The sequence below is a fragment of the Oratosquilla oratoria genome, chromosome 44 (assembly GCF_046742065.1).
Source record: "Oratosquilla oratoria isolate Oo_2021 chromosome 44, ASM4674206v1, whole genome shotgun sequence".
Classification (NCBI taxonomy): Eukaryota; Metazoa; Arthropoda; class Malacostraca; order Stomatopoda; family Squillidae; genus Oratosquilla; species Oratosquilla oratoria.
Window position 1 is genome coordinate 10,401,461 of NC_134820.1, and position 25,490 is coordinate 10,426,950.

The window sequence follows — 25,490 nt, forward strand, 5'->3', positions numbered from 1 at the left end:
AAAAGTTAAGTCCGTTACTGATCTATTACTTCTATAACCATGCTGCTCCTCTCCTAATAAAGGTTCTACTAGCTCTCTTACTCTTCTCTCAATTATTCTCTCATATAGCTTTGTGATGTGGGGTATGAGGGAAATCCCTCTATAGTTGTTACAATTTCCAGCATCACCTTTACCTTTGAAAATTGGGACTATTAGGGTTTTACCCCACTCCTCTGGTATTGTTCCTTCTCTATAGATCTTATTTATGAGCTTCAATATATTTTGCTGTACTATATTTCCTCCTTCCTTTATTAGTTCTATTGATATTTCATCTATTCCTGGTGTTTTGGAATTCTTCATTCTCTCAATGCCCATTCAAATTCTTTTTCTGTGATTTCATTATGTTCTTCTCCATCTAACTCTTCCTCTGTCTCTTGCCATTGTTCCTCATTTCCTGCATTTAGGAGCTCTTGGAAGTATTCTGTCCATCTGTTGTCTATCTCATCCTGATCTGTAAGAACATTCCCCTCTAGGTCAATGATAGTTATGATGTTATTTACCTTTACTTTAGCAAAGTGTTGGACAAGGTGCCCCACCAGAGAATACTAATTAAAATTAAAACCCATGGCATAGGAGGAAAAGTGTTAGAATAGATTAGAGCTTGGATCAGTGACAGAAAGCAGTGGGTCACCATAAATGGTGTAAAATCCAAATGGGGGGGGGGGTATTTCTATTGGGGTCCCCCAGGGCTTGGTTCTGGGTCCCTTATTCTTCATTATGTATGTTAACAACTTGGACAATGAGATTAATAGTGATATTAGTAAGTTTGCAGACAACACTAAAATGAGATGCCAAAGTAGGTCAGGAGATGACGCCGAGATTCTGCAGGACAATCTTAACAGATTGTTCACTTGGTTGCTGAAATGGCAAATAAACTTTGATATCTCAAAGTGCAGTGTGTTAAGCATAGGGCTACACAACCACAAAAATAGATAGAGCTTAAATTATGTGTTTTTAGAGAAAACTGAGTGCTAGAGAGACTTGGGAGTTCTAGTGAGTCTCTGGAAAAAAGAAGAGAAAGAGGGGATCTGTTGGCCATTTACAGAATCATGAAAGGCATGGAAGTCCTTGACAGAGAAGACATTAAATTGGGATAAAAGAAAAACAAGAGGACATGAAAAGAAACTAAGAAAGAATAGTTATAGAAGAGATCTGAAAAAAAAAAATCAACAGAGTGGTGGATGTCTGGAACAAGTTGGAGGAAACAATAGTGTGTGCAAACACCATACAAGAATTTAAGAACAAACTAGATGTTATGAGATACAAAGCTGGGTCACCACGAGCATAGCTCTCCTTCCCATATAATACAACTAGGTAAATACATCCTAAAACAAGTACACACTTGATAGAGAATACAATTATAATCAGCTGGCCATAAACCACAGCAAGACACTTTAACTAATATTGACTAAATTCCCTTCATACTATTAAATCTATGAATATTATTGAGAGAATAGAAAATCTAAAGACTAATTGTATACCCTGTATAAACACCATGTAAAAATTGTACAGTATATAAATTCCCAACACCCAATACTCAGTTGGACTCTGCTGGAGGTCCCTTTTGTTCTACCATGAATAAATCTCCTAAGTGCCTTGTAGGGTTTGTCTTTGTCACTCGCATGTAGCAAGGCTAAACTCTGCTTCATACTGTGGCATAATCCATTGCTACATCTGGTGACAGTGGTGTAGCAAGTCTCTAAGCAACCCACACTCTGAAGTAAACAAAATCTTGCACATAATAACCATTGCTACATCTGGTGGCAACATTGCTACAGGGTAGGCTAGGTTCATCAAGGTAGGTTAAATTGGTTTACTCTGTGAGTTAGAACTCACTTGCAGAAGTAGAAAACAGCTATGGGTTTGTTACACAAGTGCTAACTTAATACCACTATTAGCAGTGGGGAGCTATCATACAGATTGTCTCTTCTATTAGATGCTATTGAGAATGCAATAACTACCTTAACAACTGATTATATACATACATATAAACATGTATATATGAAGTAAATATCTGTTAAGCTACTTTATATATTGATAATGTAGTTCTTCTTTCCATACAATAGGGCTGGGAAAGTAGTGCGGCCTTATTTTTAGGGGCTATATAGCAAATATAGGCTTAAACTTGAATTATACCTCAGAATATTAAGGGGTTGACTTATGCTCCAGATCAACCTATATGCCAGCATATACAGTAGTGAAAAGTCACTTCAATCTTCAGCAGTCCATGTGTTTCTCCCACAATCATGTTGATATGTCAGGTGACAGGTTGTCTTTTATCAACACTCCCAAATCTTTCTCTTCTTTTGCTTTTGTAATGGGTTCTCTCCCCAAGGAATAGTTTAAGAATAGTCTTTAGCTGCTGTTGCCTATTTTCAGTACTTTGCATTAATTGTATTGAAATTAATTTCCCATTTTTGGCTATACTGTATGCAAAAATATTGTCTAGATCTTTTTGCAATAGTCTACAGTCCTCTTTGTTTTTCAGTCTTCTCATGATTTTTACATCATCTGCAAATATGTTGGCATAACTTGTATCATCTGTCATGTCATTGATATAGACAAGAAACATTAGTGGTGCAAACACTGAACCTTGTGAAACTCTGCTTGTTACTGCTCTCCATCTTGACATCTTAAACTTTATTACTGTCCTTGTGTATCTCCCCTTTAAAAATTATTTTATCCATTCAAGTAGTTTGCCTTTAAGTCCTCCAACATGCTCCAATTTCCACAAATTGACTGTGAAGTCTATTTTCATACCAAGAGCCTTTTCCCCCTTACAAGGGAGGTAGCCAAGTCAGAGGCACATATCTTCTACCACCCATTCCACTCCCATCCACCACCCTTTCCCTCCTCTCATCTTAACTCCTCATGGATGATGGGTCATCCCTGTAACCTGCCTATTGCCCTAAGTCAGAAGTAATGTAGTAAGACACAGTTCATCCACACCAAGGCTTTTTCACTTAATTGACAACCCTCCTCTCCATCCCCTCATACAGAAAAAGAGAAGACAGGGAGAAATCCCTTCAGGCTGCATCAAAATATCATTCACATATAAGCACCCCTACCCCCGTATCCCCCTTCCCCTCCCTCCCATGCATAAGAGTATCATCTATACACAGTCACTCTCCACTCATTCGTATCTCCTCCCTTCACACTTCTGTGGTCAACAGACATTCCCCTCTTGTTCAACACTCCCTTCACCTCATCCATCCATCTCATCCTTGGTTGTCCCCTCAAGTTCACTCCCTCCGCCTCTGCCTTCCACACCTTTTTTTTACTAATCTTTCATCACTCATTCTTTCCATGGGTCCAAACCATCCCAAGAATCATTAGCTCTATCTACCATCTCCTTACCCCCCTACTCTCCTGCTCACCTCCTCATTGCTCATTCTGTCCAACCCCTACCATACTCCTCAGGCATTTCATCTCAAACACATTTAAACTAACTTTTCCTCTCTTAAAAAAAAAAAAAAAAAAAAAAAAAAAAAAGGAGGTGAGTTAGTTGTTGTTTGCTGATAACACTGCACTTGTGGTAGGGTCATAGGAGGGATTAATGGAGTTAGTGATAGAGTTTGGGAAACTATTGAATAGGAGAAAGTTGAAGGTAAATGTATATAAGAGCAAGGTGATGATATATACAAGGGTAAAGGATGGCAGTGAGTTGGAAGTAATTCCTTAAGGAGAGAGGCAGGAAGTGGATAGCTTTAGGTATTTGGGGTCACATGGCAGAAAAGGGAGGAGTGAAGGTGGAGGTTTATTGTAGATTGATAGAAGCAAGTAAATGCCTTGGGGGGATTAAAAAATGTTATGTGAAATAGGCATCTAGGAATGGAAGCAAAGAGGAGATAGTATGAAGGGGTGTGATTGTGCCAATGGCATTGTATAGGGCAAAGACTTGGAATTTAAGAGAGGCAGAGAGGAAGGGACTGTGAGGTATTCTATCAAAAGCTTTCTCTAGATTGAGATACACACAGTCCATCCACCCCTCTCTTGCGCAGCATATCAATCACTCTAAGATCTTAAAAGGTTCAACTCTCATGATTTTCCAGATCTGAAGCCCAACTGACTGTTTTTTTAGAATATTCATCTCTTCAAGGTATTTGGTCCATCAGTCTTAAAATCCTTGATCATAATTTCACTATTGTGTTAATACCAGCCTATAAGTTAGTGGTGTATCCTTATTTCCACCTTTGTGAATTCACATTTGCCCTTTTCCAATTAAGCAGCACTTTGCCCGCCCATTAATTAAAATAAAACATGACTGAATCCTGTCTGCTAGTTGTTCCCTATATTACTTAAGTATTCAGTTTGAGATCCTGTCATATCCTGAAGCTTTTGTCACATCCAATAATCCCAAAAGATTGAGCACTTACCTCACTTCTACATTTATATCTTCTAAACCTAAAATTTTGCTCTCCTTGCTCTCCTCTAAAAAAAAAAAATGTCCATTTTGTGAAGACCAATTGGAAACTTTTATTCATTATTTTGTCTGAGCTGAGGCCTTCTCAAATACTTTACCACCCACCGTTAACTTGGTGATTACTGTACATCCCTGTATTTCAATTTACCATTTATAAGACCTGTTAAATAGTTTTGATTCATCCTTGCATTTATCTACTACACCTTGACCAAATTGCTTCCTTTCTCCCTGTGAATTCTTGAATAGTCATATCTAGCTTGTTTGTAAGATTCTTTTGGTTTGTTGTTTCTCTTACTCCATTTTCCCCAGACCATGTCCCTGGCCTTTTTTGCAATCTCACATTTTTTGTTAAACCAGTCCTGTTTCTGTTTCTTCCATCCACTAATCTTTGGTACATGTTTGTTCACTCCCAGGTTGTAAATCTCAAGAAAGATTTCCCATTTTCTCCTTATTCCCATGGTATTCGTAAATTTTTCCCTGTTTGCATCTTCAGAGAATTTTTTCAACCCATAGTAATCTGCTTTCCCAAAATTGAGTCTCCCTTTCTCCCTCACCTGTGTGTGATTCATTTCTTGGCTTTGTTTCCTCATCCTTCAGCTGAAATTCAGTTGTTACATGTTCATATTTTCCCATGGGGCAAAGGTAGTTTAAGAAGCTGATGATGTGTAGCTCTTTGGTTAGTAGCCAATCTGATCTTGTGGAAATGTCATCACCTCTTACTCAAGTCACTCCCTTTACCTGTTGGGTCATTGTGTTTTCCATTGCTATACTTAATAGGGTATTTCCCCTAGGAATGTGCCTTGCCATTTGCTTCCCATTCCTCCTAGTTGACCTCACTGCAATTAAAATCTCCAATAAGGATTAAATTGCTACTTTGTCCAGTAGTTTTCTGTTTGACAGGGAATTTCCCCCCAGGAATGTGCCTTGCCATTTGCTTCCCATTCCTCTTAGTTGACCTCACTGCAATTAAAATCTATAAGGATTAAATTGCTACTTTGTCCAGTAGTTTTTTTTTTTATAAGAGTTGTGTCCAATAACATTTCTTGACATTTAAATTCATTCCAAGCTGTTACTCATATCTTGGGGGGGGGGGTGACATATGCCACTATGAAGTCTCTTTCATTCTACCCCTGTAGTTTTAATTTTCAGGTGGATTGTTTCAGCCTTGCCTTCACTTAGATTTGCTTCTTCCACCACTATATCACTTCTCACAACAAACATTATCCCTTCACCTATTTCATCTTTTCTGTCTCTTCTCCAGGAGGTGCATCTATTTTTCCCCAACTGTAGATCAATATTTTTTTTCTAGTTTGGTCTCCACTATACACAAAATATCAGGCTCATTTATCCTGAACCCGAGGCAATTTGGATTCAGACAAAGAAGATCATGTACAGTCATCCCTCGTTATTCATGGGGGATACGTTCTCAAAACCCCTGTGAATGGCTAAAACCGTGAATACTCTTTTTGAGAAAACATTTTAGAAATTACGGAATATCACCTCCAAAACTCGCACTCTCGTGCTTCATTCTAGCCACACTTCTCTACTAACAGTTGAAACATGCAGCCGATAACATCTCCCAATATTGTGAAATATATTGTAAATCTGGAGCCAAAGTGAAGAAATACAATCATATTCAACCACTAAAATATGCAGGCAATGAAACAGACTCAATATACATGTAATAAAACCTCTGGTGTATTTAATCTTTTTATTCTAAAGTATCATACACACACAATAGTCAGCAGTGATTGCCTGGCCTGGTGCGCGCAGTCGACAGTCAACCGCGGCCAACGATTAGCCGATAGGCCATGCCTACTGCGTTGACACACTAGTGCTTTGAGTGATACAATTAAACATAGGTCTAGTTTTTTACTATTTTCGGACAAGCTATTGCTGATATTGGGGAAAATTTGGTACTGATCAACAGGAAACTGATAGAAAAAATAATTATTATGTGATTATTCACCTTATAATTATTTACCTTGAAGGACACATGCCGCAGGCAGCATGGGACACAGGATGCATTAGTGGCTTTCCAATGGGTCAAAATTTATTTTTTCTTTCATTTTTTTTTTTTTTCAATTGAAATCCGTGAATAGTCAAAACTGCAGATAAAAAACCCGCAAATAATGAGGGATGACTGTACCACTAATTTAATTTGCTTCTATTCAAGATTGATAGATATGTTGCAAGGAAGGGATGGCTGGGCAGACTGTGCCTTCCTGGACTTACAAAAGGCATTTGATAAGGTACCACACAGAAAATTACTATATAAACTGGAAACAATAAGAGGCATACTTGGAAAACTATTGAATTGGATGGAGGACTTCCTACATGGAAGAAAAATGAGAGCAGTACTCAAAGACAAATATTCAAAGTGGGAAGAAATGAGTAGTGGCTTCCCACAAGGGTCTGTACTAGCTCTGATTATGTTTGCTATATATGTAAATGACATGGATGAAGGCATTGAAAGTTACATGAACTGCTTTGTGGATGATGCAAAATTATTAAACAGAATAAACTCCAAAATAGACTGTGACTCATTGCAGAAGGATCTGAACAAAGTCTCAGAGTGGAGCAAGAGATGGGAGGTAGAATTCAACATCAAGAAGTGCAGTATATTTGAATTTGGAAAAAGCAAGAAGAGAATATCAGGACCGTACAAGACTGATGGAAAAGAAGTAAAGAAGGTAAATTCTGAAAGGAACCTAGGAGTAATCATCACCAAAGACATGTTGCCAGATAAACATACAAATGAAATAGTCAGAGAAACATACAATTTGTTCAGATCAATAAAGGTTGCCTTTAAATACCCGGATAAGGAAATTATCAAGAAAATATTACAAACACTGATAAGGCCAAAACTGGAATACGCAGTGCTGATATGGTCACCCAGTACAAAAAAGAATATAAGATAATTAGAAAGAATACAAAGAGCAATGACAAAGATGGCCCCAACACTTTCAAACCTGATATATGAAGAAAGACTGGCCAAACTGGAATTGCCAACCCTGGAACAAAGAAGAGAATGAGGGGACCTAATAACCATCTACAGAATCATGAAAGGAAAAGAATGCCTTGATAGAAAGGACCTATTCAAACAGGACAGTACACTTAACAGTACACCAATCACAAACATAAACAATGCTGTGCACACTTTTAATACAATCATACAAAATGCAGACAAGAGATACATCCCTAGAGGCAACAGAAAATCACACAACCCCAACTTCACACCAGAAATCCAAGGGCTCATCAGACAACGAGACATACTTAAACACAATACCCCCACACCTATCCCTCAAAACATAGCAGACCAAATACAAACACTAAACACTGTGATTGCCAATAAGATACACGAACAAAAAACACAAAATTGGCAAAACTTTATCAATACACTCGATCACAAAACAAACACCAGCAAATTGTACAAAACACTCAACAGCATTACACTATCCAACAGTAACACAACATGCTCTCACACAGCAACAATCACAACAACAGACAATCTACCCTCAAACAGACAACAAGCAAACACACTCATAAATCATTTTGCACAGACAAGCCATCTCACTTCTCACCCTGACGACCAACGCACTATTTGACGTAAGAAAGACTTTCCCACAGACTCAGACTATACACCCTTCATAGACAGTCAGACAAAACACATAATACATAATCTCAAGCACCCAGTACCAAAAAGAATATTAAGAAACTAGAAAGATTACAAAGAGCGACAACAAAGCTAGCACTGACACTCGCCGAACTAACATATGAGCAAAGATTATCCAAATTGAACTTACCAACTCTGGAACAAAGAAGAGAAAGAGGAGATTTGCTAACTATCTACAGAATAATGAAAGGAATGGAAGTTTTAGACAGGAACGACCTATTAATGTGGGACAACGGTAAAACAAGAGGACACGGAAAAAAATTGAAAAAGGATAGTTATAGAAAAAACTTGAAAAGGAACAGTTTCCCACACAGAGCAATAAATACATGGAACAAATTAGACAACAAAACAGTATGTGCTAACACTATACAAGATTTTAAGATAAAACTTGATGCGGAGAGATACAAAGACGGGTCACCACGAGCATAGCTCCCCTCCCGTATATTACAACTAGGTAAATACATCTGCCTGTGGCCCTGATAACATAAGTAACATCCACCTAAAACACATTGGACCACAAGGTATACATGCACTCACAAACATTGCAAACTACAGCTATTCACACAACACTATACCCGACATCTGGAAGCATGGTAAAATAATCACCATTCCAAAACCGAACAAAGATCCAACAATCCCAACATCGCACCGCCCAATCACACTTCTCTGCACCCCCTCTAAAGTCATTGAACGCCTAATACTTCAACTTGTCACGCCACATATTCCCCTTGCTGACTCAACACGGTTTTAGGCCACTACACTCCACAAACACTCTTCTGATAAACCTCACACAAATTTTTTTAGATGGCATCAATTCAGATAGGCCCCACCACAGAGCACTTCTTATAACATTAGACATTAGTAAAGCTTTTGATGCTATCCCCCGCCACAACCTAACAAATAAAATATATAACACAGACATGCACAATAACACCAAAAGATGGCTGGCCAATTATCTGGCAGGTAGGAATGCTTATGTGTCATATCATGGCCAATCATCGCACATCAGAAACATTAAGAATGTAGTACCACAGGGCTCTGTTCTATCCCCCATGCTCTTTAATCTATACATGCATGACTTACCCACACCAGACACCTCAGAAATACAAATCTCTTCCTACGCAGACAACATAACAATCACATGCACACATCGTAACACAGACAAAGCTGCAGAAATAATCTAGCCATACCTTGATACACTCAACACATGGTTCATCACAAATAGACTCAAAATAGCTCCAACCAAATCTACAGCAACACTTCTCACCAACTGGACAAAAGAACACAAATACATACCTCGTCTCTACATCAACAACACTAATACCACACACAAACACACCGAAAATTCTTGGTGTAACATACGATACATCCATGTCTTTCAAACAACACATCACAAACATAAAAAACAAATGCACACCTAGACTTAATGCACTTAAGTCAGTCACTGGAACAACATTTGGACAAAACAAAGAAACTAATACAACAATATACAAACAATGCATACGCTCAGTGATGAATTATGTGAGTCCTGCATGGGCTCCTAATCTCAGTGAGACACACCACAACACCCTTTACATCATACAAAACAAAGCCCTAAAAACAATTACAGGCTGCACAAATACAACACCTATAGACCATTTACACCATGAAACAAAAGTCCTCAAAGTCAAGGACCACCTCGACATGAGAGGCACACAAACACTTGCCACAGCCACCACAAACTCATCACACCCACTACACTACATAGCAGAACACCCACACACACCAAGAAACATTAAAACAACACCCAAAGACCTGTATCACACACAGATACCCTCATCTCTTCCTCCACAACCACCAAATACCAGCCTCCGGTAACATATTTATAATCATATCACTCACCAAGTAAGGGGAAGATGGGCAGAATATTTTAGGGAGTTGCTAAATGTGAAGGAGGATAGGGAGGGAAAGATAGCTGCAGTGGGAAATGCGAAGAAAATGAGAGTGATGAGTGAGGAGAATGGAGGAGAAATAAGGAAGGATGAGGTGAAGGCAGTTGTTTAGATGATGAAAGCAGGTAAGGTACCTGGTCTGGATGGATGCCATGCAGAATGTCTGAAAAAGGGAGGTACAGTGATGGTGGACTGGCTGGTGAGGTTATTTAATGTTTGCTGGAGAGAGGGTAGAGTGCCGGAGGACTGGAGGAGTGCCTGTATAGTTCCTCTTTACAAAAGAAAAGGGGACAAGTGTGAATGTAGTAGTTTCAGAGGGATTAGCTTGTTAAGTGTAGTTGGGAAGGCTTATGGGAGGATCTTGATTGAGAGGATTAGGAGAGGAACAGAAGGAGTAATTGGTGAGGAACAGTGTGGATTTAGGACAGGTAGAGGTTGTGTAGATCAGATCTTTGTGGTAAGACAGATATGTGAGAAAGCTATAGGAAAGGGGAAGGATGTTTTTTGGGGTTTTATGGATCTGGAAAAGGTCTTATGATGGTAGACAGAAAGGCACTGTGGGAGGTTATGCAGATATATGGGATAGGAGGAAAGCTTCTGGGAGCTGTCAAGAGTTTTTATGAGAGTAGTAGAGCTCGTGTCAGGATTGGAAATGGAGAGAGTGAGTGGTTCGAGGTAAAGGTGGAACTTCATCAAGGATGCGTCATGTCGCCCTGGCTGTTCAACTTATACATGGATGGGGTGGTGCAAGAGGTAAATGCAAGGGTAGTGGGTCAGGGATTGGAGATGGTTAAAGAAAATAGAGAAAAGTGGGAGGTGAGCCAGCTGTTGTTTGCGGACGACACTGTGCTTGTGGCAGGATCGGAGGAGGGATTGAGGAAGCTGGTGGCAGAGTTTGGGAGAGTATGTGATAGAAGAAAGCTAAAGATAAATGTGGGTAAAAGTAAGGTGATGAGATGTACAAGGGGTGAAAGTGGCAGCAGACTGGAAGTGAGCATTAAGGGAGAGCGACTGGAGGAAGTGGATAGTTTTAGATACTTGGGTGCAAATGTGGCAGGAAAAGGTGGAGTGAAGGTGGAGGTAGAATGTAGATTGAGAGAAGCGAGTAAATGCCTTGGTGGATTGAAAAGTGTAATGAGGAATAGACATTTGGGAATGGATGCTAAGAGTAGACTGTATTTACCTAGTTGTATTTTGCGGGAAGGGGAGCTATGCTCGTGATGTCCCGCCTTTGTATCTCGCAGTGTCTAGTTTGTTTTTAAACTCATGAATGGTTTTTGCGCATACTATTTCATTGTCCAGTTTGTTCCAAGTGTCCAAAACTCTATGAGGAAAACTGTTTTTCTTCAGTTCTCTTCTATAGCTATGTTTTTTTATTTTCTTTCCATGTCCTCTTGTGTTTCTTTTGTCCCAGTTAAGTAAGTTCTCTCTATCGAGTACCTCTGTGCCTCTCATGATTCTGTAGATGGTCAATAGGTCACCTCTCTCTCTTCTTTGCTCCAGTGTCGGTAACTCCAGTTTAGCCAATCTCTCCTCGTATGATAGGTTAGCAAGTGCAGGTGCCATTTTTGTAGCTGCTCTTTGGATTCTTTCTATTTTCTTTATATTCTTTTTGGTACTGGGGGACCACAATGTCGCCGCATACTCTAATCTAGGCCTTATCAATGTAACCAATATTTTTTTTATCATGTCTTCGTCCAAGTATGTAAACGCCACTATTATTGATCTTAGCAAGTTGTAAGTCTCCCCGACAATTTTGTTAATCTGTATATCATAGGACAAGTCGTTCGTGATAATTACTCCCAAATCTTTTTCGGATCCTACTTTCTTTACTTCTTTGGTTCCAATTGTATATTTTCCTGATATTCTGTTTTTGTGCCAACACCATTGTATGGGGCAGAAACATGGAACATAAGAGAAGAAGAGAGAAGGAGTTTGAATGTGTTTGAGATGAGGTGTCTGAGAAGTATGTTGGGGGTTACTAGGCTAGATAGGGTGAGAAATGAGGAGGTGAGGAGGAGAACAGGGGTGGAAAAGGAGCTGGGAGATAGGGTTGATGAAAGAATATTAGGATGGTTTAGACACATTGAAAGAATGAGTGAAGAAAGACTAGTAAAAGAGGTGTGGAAGGCAGATGTGGAGGGAGTGAACATGAGGGGATGTCCTAGGATGAGGTGGATGGATGGGGTGAAGGGGTCTTTGGGGAAGAGGGGAATGTCTGTTGAGGAAGGACGGGAGAGGACAGAAGACAGGGGTGAATGGAGAATGGTTGTATATGGATGATGTGATTGCATGAGGTGGAATGGGCGAGGGGATGGGGGGTGAGGTAGTATGTGTGAGCAAAATTTGACGCAGCCCGAAGGGATTTCTCCCCGTCCTCTCCTTTTATGCAATGGGGGGACAGAGAGGGGGGGTCGCCGATTTAATGAAGCAGCCTTGCTGTGGATGTGCTGTGTCTTGCGACACTGCTTCTGACCCAGGGCAGTGGACAAGGTGCAGGGATGACCCGTCATTCAGCAGGTGCTAAGATAAGAGGGAGGGTGGAGGGGTGTGGAGTGTATTAAGGGATGGAGTGGGTGGAAATGATTTTATGCCTTTCCCTTTTTGGCTACCTCCCTTGTAAGGGGGAAAAGGCCTTGGTATATGTATGTATGTATATCACTCACCGCTCCATTAACACACTAAAAGACAACACACTGCTGCATGCCAGACCCTCTGATATCCACCCTTCTGAATCCTCCCTCCCACGAAAGTACAGAGTCCACCTGGCCAGACTACGGTGCGGCCACCACCCAGCACTTCTAAGCTACCAGAAGAGGCTGGATGACCGCATTGTGAATAGCTGCCCAGGATGTAACACTTCACCCCATACCATACAACACATAATGGAAGACTGCATTATACACAATCATGCATGCAAACAACACAACATACACTCTATAAAGGATTTGTGGGAAAACCCAGTTTCGGCTGTGGCATTCCTTGGGGAGACGGGACTTCTCAGACAGACAGTCTAGGGAACGACAACAACAACAACAGGACAGAGGAAAAACAAGAGGACATGCAATGAAACTCAAAAAGGATAACTACAGAAGAGACCTGAAAAAGAACAGCTTCCCACACAGGGTGATATATATATGGAACAAATTGGATGAAGAAATAGTGTGTGCAAACACAATACAAGAATTTAAGAACAAACTTGATCTTGCGAGATACAAAAACGGGTCACCACGAGCATAGCTCTCCTTCCTGTATGATACAACTAGGTAAATACATATAGACCCTGATCTGTCCAGGACTAAAATATCTGTCAGTAGTATTGTCCCCACATAGAGTAAAGGATATAAGCAACATTTAGAGAATACAAAGGGTAGCTACCAAACTTGTTCTCAGTCTGGTAGATAAACCATATAAGGAGAAAATAAAGCACTGGATCTGCCAATGTTGAGAGATTAAAGAGAAAGAAGTAATTGCTTGGTTAGGGATTGGAGGGCTTTGAGATGGCATGAGAACAAATTGAGAAAGACTAAATGTCCAAAGGATTAAAAGAAATGCAGTTTTCCATACAAATACATAAATACCTGGGATAGCTTAGAAGGTGATATAACCCAAGCAAGAGTTGAAATGTTAGAGCAAGAGTTGAAAAGTTGAAATGAATTGAAATCTAAGTATGATAATTGGAAAATAAGGATGTAGCTCAGGTTGGAACCGTACATAAAATTGAAATTCTGTATGATAAATTGAAGAGTAAGAGATAGGACCTCACAAGCATTGTCCCTTTTCTGTATAGTACAATTAAGTAAACAGAATTAGGTAAATGCAAACTCTCTTGCATTTTCTCTTCCATGTTCTATTGAAAAATCACATGCATCCAAAGGACTTTCCCTTTCATCCATCCATCTCATTCTAGGTCTTCCTACTCCATTTATATCTAGTTTCCACACTCCCATAGCAAGTCATTTCAAAGTTATTTTTTGCATGGGCCCATACCATCTCAGCATTTTCTGCTCTACCCAATCATATTACATTCTCTTGTTATCTGCTTTCTTCTTCATGTAGCACATCAGCTACTCTTAGATAAAAGTTCAGTTGGGTATACATGAACTTCCTTCTCTGAATCCAAGTTGATTGTGAACCAGGATTCCCCTTTCCTTGAGTAATTCAGCAATCTATCTTTTACAATATTTTCTCTTATTTTGGCTTTCATGCAGATCAGGGATACTAGTCTAGTTCAGTGATCCTTCCAGTTTCTTTCTTTGAATATTGATACCACATATGGAGATTTCTAATCCAATGGCATGTTCCCCTTCTCCAGAGAGTATCCAGTCAGATGTATTTTATCCACTAATTACCCTCTACATTCTTAGTATCCAGTTTGATATCCCATCTGGCCCCAAGGCCTTTCTTACTTCCAGGTTCTTGAGAAGTTTAATCTTTTCATGTACATGCATACATGTAACAAAAGGCTCTTGTCCCCTATAAAAGGGGTGGCTGGGTCAAAGCATACACTCACCCTTTCAAATATCCCATACCCATCCAAAAACCTATTTGTTGTTCTTTCTATTTTAGCTTCTTGTGGGTGAAGAGTCATCCCTGTCTTTCACCCACTGTTTAGGTCAGAAACAATGCAGCAAGACACAGCACCTCCACAGCAGGGCCTGTCAGCCAAAGCTGGTTTACCCCCACTGCTTCATTACATGGTGAACCTCCCCCTCATCTACTTGAGAATTTACAGCGTATCCTATTTGACATGTTTCTCTCATTACCTGTTTTTTTTCCTTCACCTCAACTTTTCTCATTTTACTCATTCTTGAATAACCTATCATACTTTTCAAACACCTCATCTACACCTCATCTGTTCCTTTCAGCCTTTCTTAAAATGTATTAATTTATTTGTTATTTATGTATTTATTTACTTATTGATATGTTTATTATGAAAAGTTTAAATCATAAACATAAGTTGCTGTGAACAGTTTTGGGATTAAGGCAATTAGAGTGATTTTTAAAACTTCTTTTATTTCTTTCAGAGACATTTATCATAAGTACATTGCCTTGTACAAACAACATCTTAAGGAAAGCCATTGTGGAGAACTTGAGGCTGATCTCCTTCATTTAGAAGACAAGTTGAGTCTTACCAGCATTGTCTTAGCAAGAGTGCACACCAAAATTCTTGTATGTATTTATTTATTATATATTGTTTTTGTTAAAAAATATTTCAGTTTTGGGTTGTGACTGCATAGTTGTAAGCTGTCAGTGAGGATTTAAAGAACACCCCTGTTGACTAGAATCACATGCTATTTATGTCAGAGAGAATCTACATTCATAGAGGAAGGCTGTGTCACTTTTTTTTTACTATTGTTGTCCATCCCTTGAAAGCCTTCTTTTACCATTCCTGGGTCTCCAATTTGTTTTGCCATGCACCTGTGGTAAGGGGATAAGAATGACACTACTGTATTTCATTCAATTACAGGTGACTAAATGGGATTCAATAAGGAGACAGGGAACCCTTCTCTTTAATTTTCTTCTGCAAAATTTCATGACAAAAGAGTCTGCAAGAGAGAGAGGGGTGGGTGAACTGTGTGTACCTTGACCTATGAAAAGGTTTTAAATACCTCACAGTCAACTTATGTGTTAATTGAAGCATGTTGGAGGAGTAAGAGGCAAACTACTTGAATGAAAGGATAAGATGTCAGGACAGAGAGCAGTAACAAGTGGAGATCCATAAGGTTCATTGCTTGCACCAGTAATATTTCTTGTCTATGTCAGTGACATTATGGAAGGAACAACAAGTTTCAAGGAGAGAGTAACATGGTGTGCAAAGATAGTGTGTGGAACAAGGAAGATGGGAGGAAATAGAAGGAAGGGTAGTGAGTGGTAGGATGATGAAGCAAAGAAGGTTGTAGAAGAGAAGAAATGAGTATTCACAGACTGGTTGCAGAATAGAACAAGAGAAGCATGTAATAGATACAAAGAAAAAGAAAAGAAGTTAAACATAGAATAAAGAAGGCAAAAAGGAGAGCAGATGTAAAATGGGGAAGAGTATGATAGATGATTTTTAAAGTAATAAGAAGATATTTTGTAAGGAAATTAAAAGTGAGAGGGGAGGCAAATCAAGTAGAAAAGAAAGGTAAAAGGTGCAGATGGAGAGATGATAACAGAAAAGACAACAGTAAGAGGAAGATGGGTAGATTATTTTAGGGAGTTAGTAAATGTAGAGGAAGATAGGGGGAACTGTGGTTGCAGTGGTAGGTGCTAAGAAAATTATAGTGTTGGATGAGGAAAATGGGTGAGAAATAAGAAAAGGTGAGGTGAAAGTAGTTATTAAAATTATGAGAGCAGGTAAGGCACCTGGGTTGGATGAGCGTCATGCAGAATATCTGAAAAAGGGAGGTGCATTGATGGTGGACTAGATAGATTGTTTAATGTTTGTGTAAAGGAGGTAAAGTGTTGGAGGACTGGAGAAGTGCCCATATAGTTCTGTTTTACAAGGGAAAAGCAGACAAATGTGAGTGTAGCAGTTTGAGAGGGATCAGTTTGTTGACTGTAGTTAGGAAGGCTTATGGGAGAGTTTTAATTAAGAGGATTAGGAGAGGAACAGAGGGAGTAATTGGTGAGAACAGAGTGGGTTTAAGAAAAGTAGGAGTTGTGTGGATAAAAATTTTGTGGTAAGACAGATATGTGAGAAAGCTTTAGGAAAAGGTAAGGATGTTTTTTGAGATTTTTATGGATTTGGAAAAGGCTTATGACAGGGTAGACAGGAAGGCACTGTGGGAGGTTTTACAGATACATGGGATCAGAGGAAAGCTGTTATGGGCAGTCAAGAGTTTTTATGAGAGTAGTGAAACCTGTGTTAGAATGGAGAGAGCAAGTGGTTTGAAGTAAAGGTGGGACTTCATCAGGGCTGTGTCATGTTGCCATGGCTGTTCAATATGTACATGGATGGGGTGGTGCAGGAGGTAAATGCAAGGGTAATGGGCAGGGGACTGGAGATAGTTAAAGAAAGTGGAGAAAAGTGGGAGATAATAGAGAAAAGTGGGAGATAAACCAGTTGTTTGCTGATGACACTGTGCTTGTAGCAGGATCAGAGGGGGGATTAAGGGAGTTAATGACAGAGGTTGGGAAAGTGTGCAAGAGGAGAAAGTTGAAAGCAAATGGGGGTAAAAGTAAGGTGATGAGATGTACAAGTGTAGAGGATGGCAGCAATTTAGAAATGAGTATTAGAGGAGAAAATCTGGAGGAAGTGGATAGCTTTAGATACTTGGGGTCACATTTGGTGGGGAAGGGAGGAATGAAGTTGGAGGTAGATTGTAGATTGAGAGAAGTAAGTGCCTTGGGGGATTAAAAAGTGTAATGAGAAATAGACACTTGGGAATCATGAGAAGAGGGGAAAATGAAGAGGATTGTAGGTAATTGTAAAAAGATCTTGACACTATTTTTACATGGAGCCAAGAATGGAAAGTTAATTTCAATACAAAAAAAATGCAAAGTACTGGAAATGGGCCTTAGTTGCAAAAGACCATCTAAACTATTCCTTGAGAATTGAATCCATTACAAAAGCAAAGGAGGAGAAAGATTTGGAAGTGTTGATAAAAGACAATGTGTCACCTGAAAGACATATCAGCAGGATTGTGGGAGAGATATACAGATTGCTACATAAGATTAAAGTAGCTTTTCACAATATGGATGAAGAGATGATGAAAAAAAACTCATAGAAACCCTGATCTGGTATGGTCCCCACACAGAGTGAAGGTTATAAGCAAGATCGAGAGAATACAAAGGGCAGCAACAAAACTGATTCCCAGCCTGATAGGTAAATCATATGAGGAAAGGTTTAAAACACTGGGTCTGCCAACTTTGAAAGATTGAAGAGAAAAAGGTGATATGATAACAGCATTCAGATCATTAAAGGGGGTAGATTACATAAGTAGAAGAGATCTCTTGATCAAGGATAGTATGGCTTTAAGAGGTCATGAGAAATAATTAAAGAAGACTGCTTCTAACAAGGATGTGAATCAAGTTGGAATGTGTACATGAATTTGAGGCTAGGTATGATATAATTGGAGAGTAGGAGACAGGACACAGTGAGTGTTGCTCCTTTCCTGTAGAGTATAGGAAGAGATGATGAAAAAACTCATAGAAACCTTGATCCGTCCAAGAAAAGAGGGAGGAAAGGGTGGTAAATGGGAATGGAATATGTGGGGATGAAATGGGTGGGAGTGGATTTATGCCTTTGACTTTGGCTACCTCCCTTGGTATATGTATGTTAATGTACCGTATTTTCCGGCTTAAAATGCGCATCGGGTTGTAATGCGCACCCATGCACTTTGTTATCTCAGTACACAGATAGCGCGCACCGACGTATAACGCACATGCCAGGAAAAGTCACTGGTGGCTAAAGCTCGTGAACTGCATGTATGCGACTCCTGCTTGCGTTGGTCCATTGTTTTGTGGGAAATTTGAGCCATAAAAAGTTTATTGAATACAAAATGTACATGAAAAATTTAGAATTTTTACAGAAAAATTGTAATTTACTATCCTGAGGGAATAATTCATCTTACAAGTTTTTATCACCGTGTACAAGTTTTTATTGCCATGCAGCAACAAACTATGTTTCGGTTCATAAATGTCTTTACTGAAGTGATGTTTAGTTTAACAAACTCTCGCAAGAGGATGTTTAGTGTAGGCTACTAAGTATTTCAGCGGCTTTGACCCATCGTTTTTCGCTCATATTTCCGAAATAACCATTCACATCAGCATGATATATTAGCACAGACTAATTCACACCCTGCCCTAATTTTTTATGTTATAGTGCATTCACAAGGGTATTTAATTACGGCGTTTACTCTTGATATTAAGTGTGTCGTAGCCGACACCCATGAAGTAAATCGAACAAGTGAAGTTGTGATGTCATCACAAACTACCTGGCTTATCGCAACCAAGGAGGTGTGGGTGGGTGCTGTGAGAAGGTCCAGATCGTTCGAAGAAGAGCACTGGTCATCGGACAATATACATGAAAGTATGGAACCCGTCATCATCACCATGGACAGCGATGACGAGGATGAACTGTTTATCCATAGTGGTATGGAATGAAATAAAATGCATGTCCAGTTATTATCATAATTTCCCTATCCATCATATGTATAAACTTGTTATTGAATTCCCTTTCCGGGTGCATGGTATTCAATTATTATTACTTTTTTTTAGAGAGAGAGAGAGAGGAGGAGGGAGGAAATGGGGAGGAAGGAGGGTAGGGGAGGAGGATGGGATACACGAGGTAGTTTGTGATGACGTCACAACTTCACTTGTTCGATTTACTTCACGGGTGTCGGCTGCGAGACATTTGATGTCAAGAGTAAACGCCGTAAATAAGTACACTTGTGAATGCACTATAACGTCAAAAATTAGGGCAGGGTGTGAATTAAGTTGTGCTAATATATTATGCTGATGTGAACAGTTATTTCGGAAATATGAACGAAAAACGATGGGTCAAAGCCGCTGAAATACTTAGTAGATTGGCAATAGAACTGTCAATCTCGGCCCTGATCTAGCATATTCCGGGTGAGCTAAAACGGCCAACGTTCATGATGTTGTTACCAGTGCTGTTTTACGGATCCCAAATATTTGCATAGACTACGATAATTAATGTTAGTAAGAATAAACAAATGAAATAACGGCGATTAATTATTTAGTATCATGTGAACGAGGTTATATGGAGAAGTATTTTTCATTGGCTAGAGCCACCGCTGGGAAATCTGTTGATTTGCCACTAAATTAAGTGTCAGTTTAGGCATCAATCAGGACACAACTAAGAAAAAGTCGGAACTACATGTACCGGTATATGACTCATGTTGTGCGTTGGTTCCTTATTACTTTGGAGCTTAAATAGTTTTTAGGAAATTTGATCTAAAAAAAGTTTATTGGAAGTAAAATATACAGAAAAATTTCGGGATTTTTACAGAAAATGTTCATTTTATATCTTGAGGAAATAATTCGTCTTTACCATTTTTATTTAATACTGAAACAAACTACAGACTGTTTCGTTTTAGCTTTGAACCTGCAATGACAGTGGTGAAATAGGACAGTCTCTCATCGAGGTGACGTTTAGTTAATATAACTCCCGAAAGAGGGTGTTGTAGTCAGGTGTTTGACACGATTTTATGAACGGCCGCAACGGAATTTGTACCATACCTAAAGTGAAGCAACAAAGCCAACATAAAAATTCAAACTAGGATGCTGTGAACATGGGCAAATATCATGAATATTGAGCATGTTTCATGGTGTTTAGACCTATTTAAACATGAAAAATAAGATTCGATAGATACCTACCTATACCAAATATTTATATAGCCCATGCTGGCGTATTCTTTCATGTCACCATGGCTGTTCTTCTTGTTCTCACGGAACGTCACGGAGAAGTGTGCCGTCCCGACTTTGTGACAGCCAACATCGTCATGTTGTTGTGAAAAAAACTACACACACAGAGGCAGAATTTTTATCGTAGGCCGTAGATAATGCGCACCACCGGATAACGCGCACCCCCCATTTTTAGGCCCTTCCAACGGAAAAAAGTCGCGCACTATACGCCGGAAAATACGGTAGATGCCTAATGGATGTGCAGAAATAGTTTTCCATGTTGATGCATAAATAGTTGAAATAGCTTAGTGATCTAGTTTAAGCTAGAACAGTACATGAAATCAGATCTAAATATGATAATTGGAAATAAAGGATAGATTAAGATGGAACTGTACATGAATTTGAGGCTAGACATGATAAATTGGAAAGTAGGAAACAGGACCTAATGAGTGTTGCTCCTTTTTGTATGTACTTCAGTTATGTAAATACTACACTGACTTCTTCCCAGACAATACAATATCTCTTCTTTAAGTGATTTATGGTCCTGCCTGGGGGCTGTTGGTGGTTTCCTGGGAGGTGTGGGTCTTCTTCAAGAGAGACCAGGGATTGATTGATTGTGGGAATCCTTCAAAATCAGCTATTTGTAATGTAGAAACTACACTTGGTATATATATATATATATATATATATATATATATGTATATGTATATATATATATATACATACATACATACATATACCAAGGCTTTTTCCCCCATACCAGGGAGGTAGCCAAAAAGGACAAGGCATAAAATCATTCCCACCCATTCCATCCCCGAAAACACTCCACACCCCTCCACCCTCCTTCCCATCTTAGCACCTCCTAGATGACGGGTCATCCCTGCACCCTGTCCACTGCCCTGGTTCAGAAGCAGTGTCGCAAGACACAGCACATCCACAGCAAGGCCACTTCATTAAATTGGCGACCCCCCCCCCTCTCTGTCCCACTATTTTCCCTCCCAGACCTTTTCCCAAAGGTAGGAAGTGTGTGTATTTGCTCATATATAGTTATCATCATCATCATCATCATCATCATCATCATCATCCATCATCATTATATTTTATTTATATATTTAATTTTTTGTATGATTTCAGCTTTCAAAGGAGGATCCATCATTAGTCCAGGGTGTTAGTGCATCCAACAGTTGGATGTGGTGGCTTTGGGGTAGTTGGGGCAGAGGAGATATTGATGAAGGAGGAGGCTCTGTTGATGTTTGTGTGAACCACAATGCAAATGGAATTATCACTCTTAATGAGGAAGAAAAAAAGGAACTCATGAAGGCTCTCAGAGGATTTGAGACTTCAGTTGATGCAGAGAAACACAAGGATGATATAGGTAAGGAATTTCTTATTATTGCTTTAAGTAAGACAAATTAGTCTTCAATACCATGGGGTTATGTATAAAAATGGAGATACTGTTCTATATAGTTCTATGTGCAAGTGTAATTTCCCAGCACTTTTTAACTTAAATTTGGAAATTATTTAAATTCTTCTCTGAATTTATTTCAGATCAGAAACTTTACTTGTCTCTTCAGAATGTCACTATAATATTGAAAGATGAGTTTCATGATATTGCTATGGCATCCCTTTCTGGATTTGTCATGAGTGCTGAAAACCGCTCAGGTGTCCAATATCAAAAAGTCTCAGCGAAGGCAGAATCACTCAGTATGGAAGCTTCAAATATTGAACAAGAGCTTGTCATTGTGTTCAAATTAGTGGAAAATACAAACAATGCAGGTATGTCTTGACTCTTCAGAAAGTATGTACAAGTGCTATGTCACATTTTATGGTATATGGCAATACACCCGCCCATCAATTTAACACACAAAATGGGGAAGATCTGTTTGATAGATATGATAAATTCAATATATTTACTATAATGCCGACTTACCAAGGATTGGTTGGGGTGGGGGGATCAGAAAAATATTCTGAGTCATTGAATTTTTTTTTGTTGCCTCTGAAATCTGTTAATTGGGGGTCCATGAAATCAAGGGTTGAGAGTACTACAAAAGGATAATGTATAGATTCTCCTTAGGAGCATTTGAAGTAACGGTAACAATTCTGAATTATCCAGTTAATATAATTGTTTAAAAGATACAAATGGCATTTTATTTGGATTTTGTATAAGATGCATTGATCATTTCTTTTCTTACTTTTGATTTTGTGCATCAAGATGTGATATATTCATACTAATTTTTATCAAATTTGACAGGATGTGGTGTTGCCTTTTCATGTGACTTTGAAAAGAATCCCTTATCTGTATCAGCTGATCATGGTTTTACAATGAGACTTAATCCAATAGAACTTATGTATAATCAGGTTAGTGATGAATATTTTTTAACTCCTTTACTACTTTGAATTTTACTAAGTTGACTGAAATTGTCTGACACTAGATTGAATAAAATTTGTAGTCTATTATAGCAAAGAAGTTGGTCAAGATAATGTTGACCCTTTTAGTATGGTGACATTAACCTAAACAATAAAATCACCTGGAATTAGTTAGAAGCTGTATGGTGCCGGCAACAGCCTCTGGGCAGAACCATAAGTTACATACATACATACATACATATACCAAAGGCTTTTTCCCCCTACACAGGGGGTAGCCAAAAGAAAAAGGCATAGAAACCACTCCCACCCATTCCATTTCCTATATATTCCACTCCCGTCCAACCTCCTCCCTCCCTCTTATCTTGGCACCTCCTGGATGACGGGTCATACCTGCATCCTGTCCACTGCCCTGGGTCAGAAGCAGTAAGAACACCACCAGATAATTACCCCAACACAATCATCAACCAATATCACCCAACATAACAATGTGTTCAGCCTCCATATAAACCAAAACCAGAAGACCATCATAGAACTTGAAGAGAAGCTGCAACCCATGATCAAAAGAACTTTCATAAACTACCAGAGCAAACTGTCAGAAATACCCAGAAGACAATGAGAAAGAATTTGAAATAGAACAATTGCTAACCCTGGATAAAACTTTAGATAAAACAGTAACCACCATACAGAAAGCAAGTAAAGAAAACTTCCAGATGTTATAAAAAAAAAAGTAAATAAAAAAATAAACCCAAACTTCTCTGTATGTGGGAAAGACATGGACTACTGCAGAAGATCAAAGTGGTGTTTCACTATATGGATGAAGAGATGATGAAATAACTCAAGACCCTGATCTCTCCAAGACTGGAATAGGTGTCAGTAGTATGGTTCCCACACAGAGTGAAGGATATAAGCAAGACTGAGCAAATATAAAGGGCAACTACCAAACTGGTCCCCAGCCTGGCAGATAAACCATATGACTAACTTGAAAAAGAAACAGCCTCACTGAACAAGAAAAAGAACAACTAAAGCAACTAAAAAGTAACATTATAAGACACATTAATCACAAACAAACAAAATTGGGAAAACTAGCAGACAAAATTAGTGGAAGGAGAGTAATAAAAACCATCAAAAACCCAAAACTGTATCCGATCACCATGAAGCAGTTGGAGTAACCCAAGCCAAAATACCATCACATAAACAGGAATTTGACATCATAAACAAATATTTCTCCAAAACTATTGAGATAGCAATAAGAGACTTGGCTGCTGCTCCCAAGCTTTAACCAACTGAAACACCAGTAGACCGGAAAATATATTACAGAATGTAACTTACATAATATATGTGAAGTCAAAAAATACTACAGTTTATACAATATTTCTTACATATCATTTACTGAACATACAGAACTCATCATATGAGTAGACACAACATAATATATAAGACATAGTATATGATATCTATACAATGATTGAATAAGTAGGGGAAAGGAATTAACTTACATAGAGTCATGACTGTTACTCTGACCGGTTCCAAACAGACTGTGACAACGTAGCCAGACAGTTTCGTCAACTGTTTACAGAGTATGACATGCAGCCAAACAAATGGCTCAAAGTATGAAAAAGTTCATTGACAAAATATAACATTCTCCTTCCCTAAAAAGAAAACAAAATACTTATAATAATAATAATAATGTTTATTTGGCAATGAATCAATATACATGAAGTGCAGTTTATGAATAGAACACATAGTTTGAAATATGTGTCTGGAGCCTTCGACACACGGGTTGACCTCTGTTTTAGAGGTGTTGACACACTCACTTCTATGTCAGCCTCTTGGCAAGGTTCAATGTTCTCTGGAACTTCTAGGAGTGTTGCTGTAGGTACAGCCTCTGGTGACAATGTAGAAGAGGATGATTCCTGATTTCCAGCAGGGGAGTAGTTGACCTGGTTCTTGGGATAAGGAGCCAAGTCACAAACAGAAACTGTTGACTCCTGTCCATCCTGATGTCTAATATTAGCATAAGTTGGATTAACATCAAGTAGTTCGACTTTATCAACTAAAGGTTCATTTTTGTTTGTCCTAACGAATCTCCTCAATAATACTGGACCTGGTGTCATGAGCCATGAGGGTAGAGAGCTTCCAGAAGAAGAGCAACATGGAAAACCAAAATAAACGTTCATGTGGTGTGACATTTGTAGATGTAGACAGAAGGGATCTAAGAGAGTGCAGTACATCAGTAAGTACTAATTCCCAATGTTGATCGGGAAGATTCCATGACTTGAGGGCCAGCTGGATTGCCTTCCATATAATACCATTGAGCTGTTCCACTTGTCCATTGCCAATTGGGTGATATGGAGTAGTTCGACTTGTAGCAACTCCTTTTTGTATGAGGTAGGGTTTGAGATCCTTAGACATGAACGACATTCCTAGATCAGAATGAATATAATTAGGCATCCCACATAGACTAAATATTTGTTCCAGGCATTTGATTACAGTTGTATTCATATTGGGACATGGAAAAGCAAAAGGAAAACAGGAATATTCATCTACAACAGTAAGTATATAGGGATTATGTGAGGTGGTTGGAAGAGGCCCTTTGAAGTCGTTGCTTAACCTCTCCATTGGTTGAATTGCTTTGATGAGTTTTCCTTCTTGAGGTCTATAGAACCTCAGCTTTACCTCTGCACAAACCTTACAGGAAGCA

The 25,490-nt window shown here is 39.0% G+C and overlaps 1 protein-coding gene and 1 long non-coding RNA gene across 10 annotated transcripts in view; one reads left to right on the forward strand and one right to left on the reverse strand.

The window, feature by feature from the left end:
• The window catches only part of LOC143022392 (uncharacterized), a 237,202-nt gene that overhangs the window by 112,834 nt on the left and 98,878 nt on the right, over positions 1 to 25,490 (reverse strand). The window lies entirely within an intron of this gene.
• Positions 1 to 25,490, forward strand: part of LOC143022390 (intermembrane lipid transfer protein VPS13A-like) — a 617,111-nt gene that overhangs the window by 67,026 nt on the left and 524,595 nt on the right. For all 8 annotated transcript variants that reach the window (XR_012966042.1, XM_076180547.1, XM_076180549.1 and 5 more), the window contains exons 8-11: positions 15,097 to 15,241; positions 21,557 to 21,797; positions 21,971 to 22,198; positions 22,674 to 22,780. Coding sequence is in view for 7 of the 8 variants with exons in the window: in XM_076180547.1 (XP_076036662.1) it covers positions 15,097 to 15,241; positions 21,557 to 21,797; positions 21,971 to 22,198; positions 22,674 to 22,780 (721 nt within the window). In the remaining variant the exon portion in view is untranslated. The remainder of the gene's footprint in view (positions 1 to 15,096; positions 15,242 to 21,556; positions 21,798 to 21,970; positions 22,199 to 22,673; positions 22,781 to 25,490) is intronic.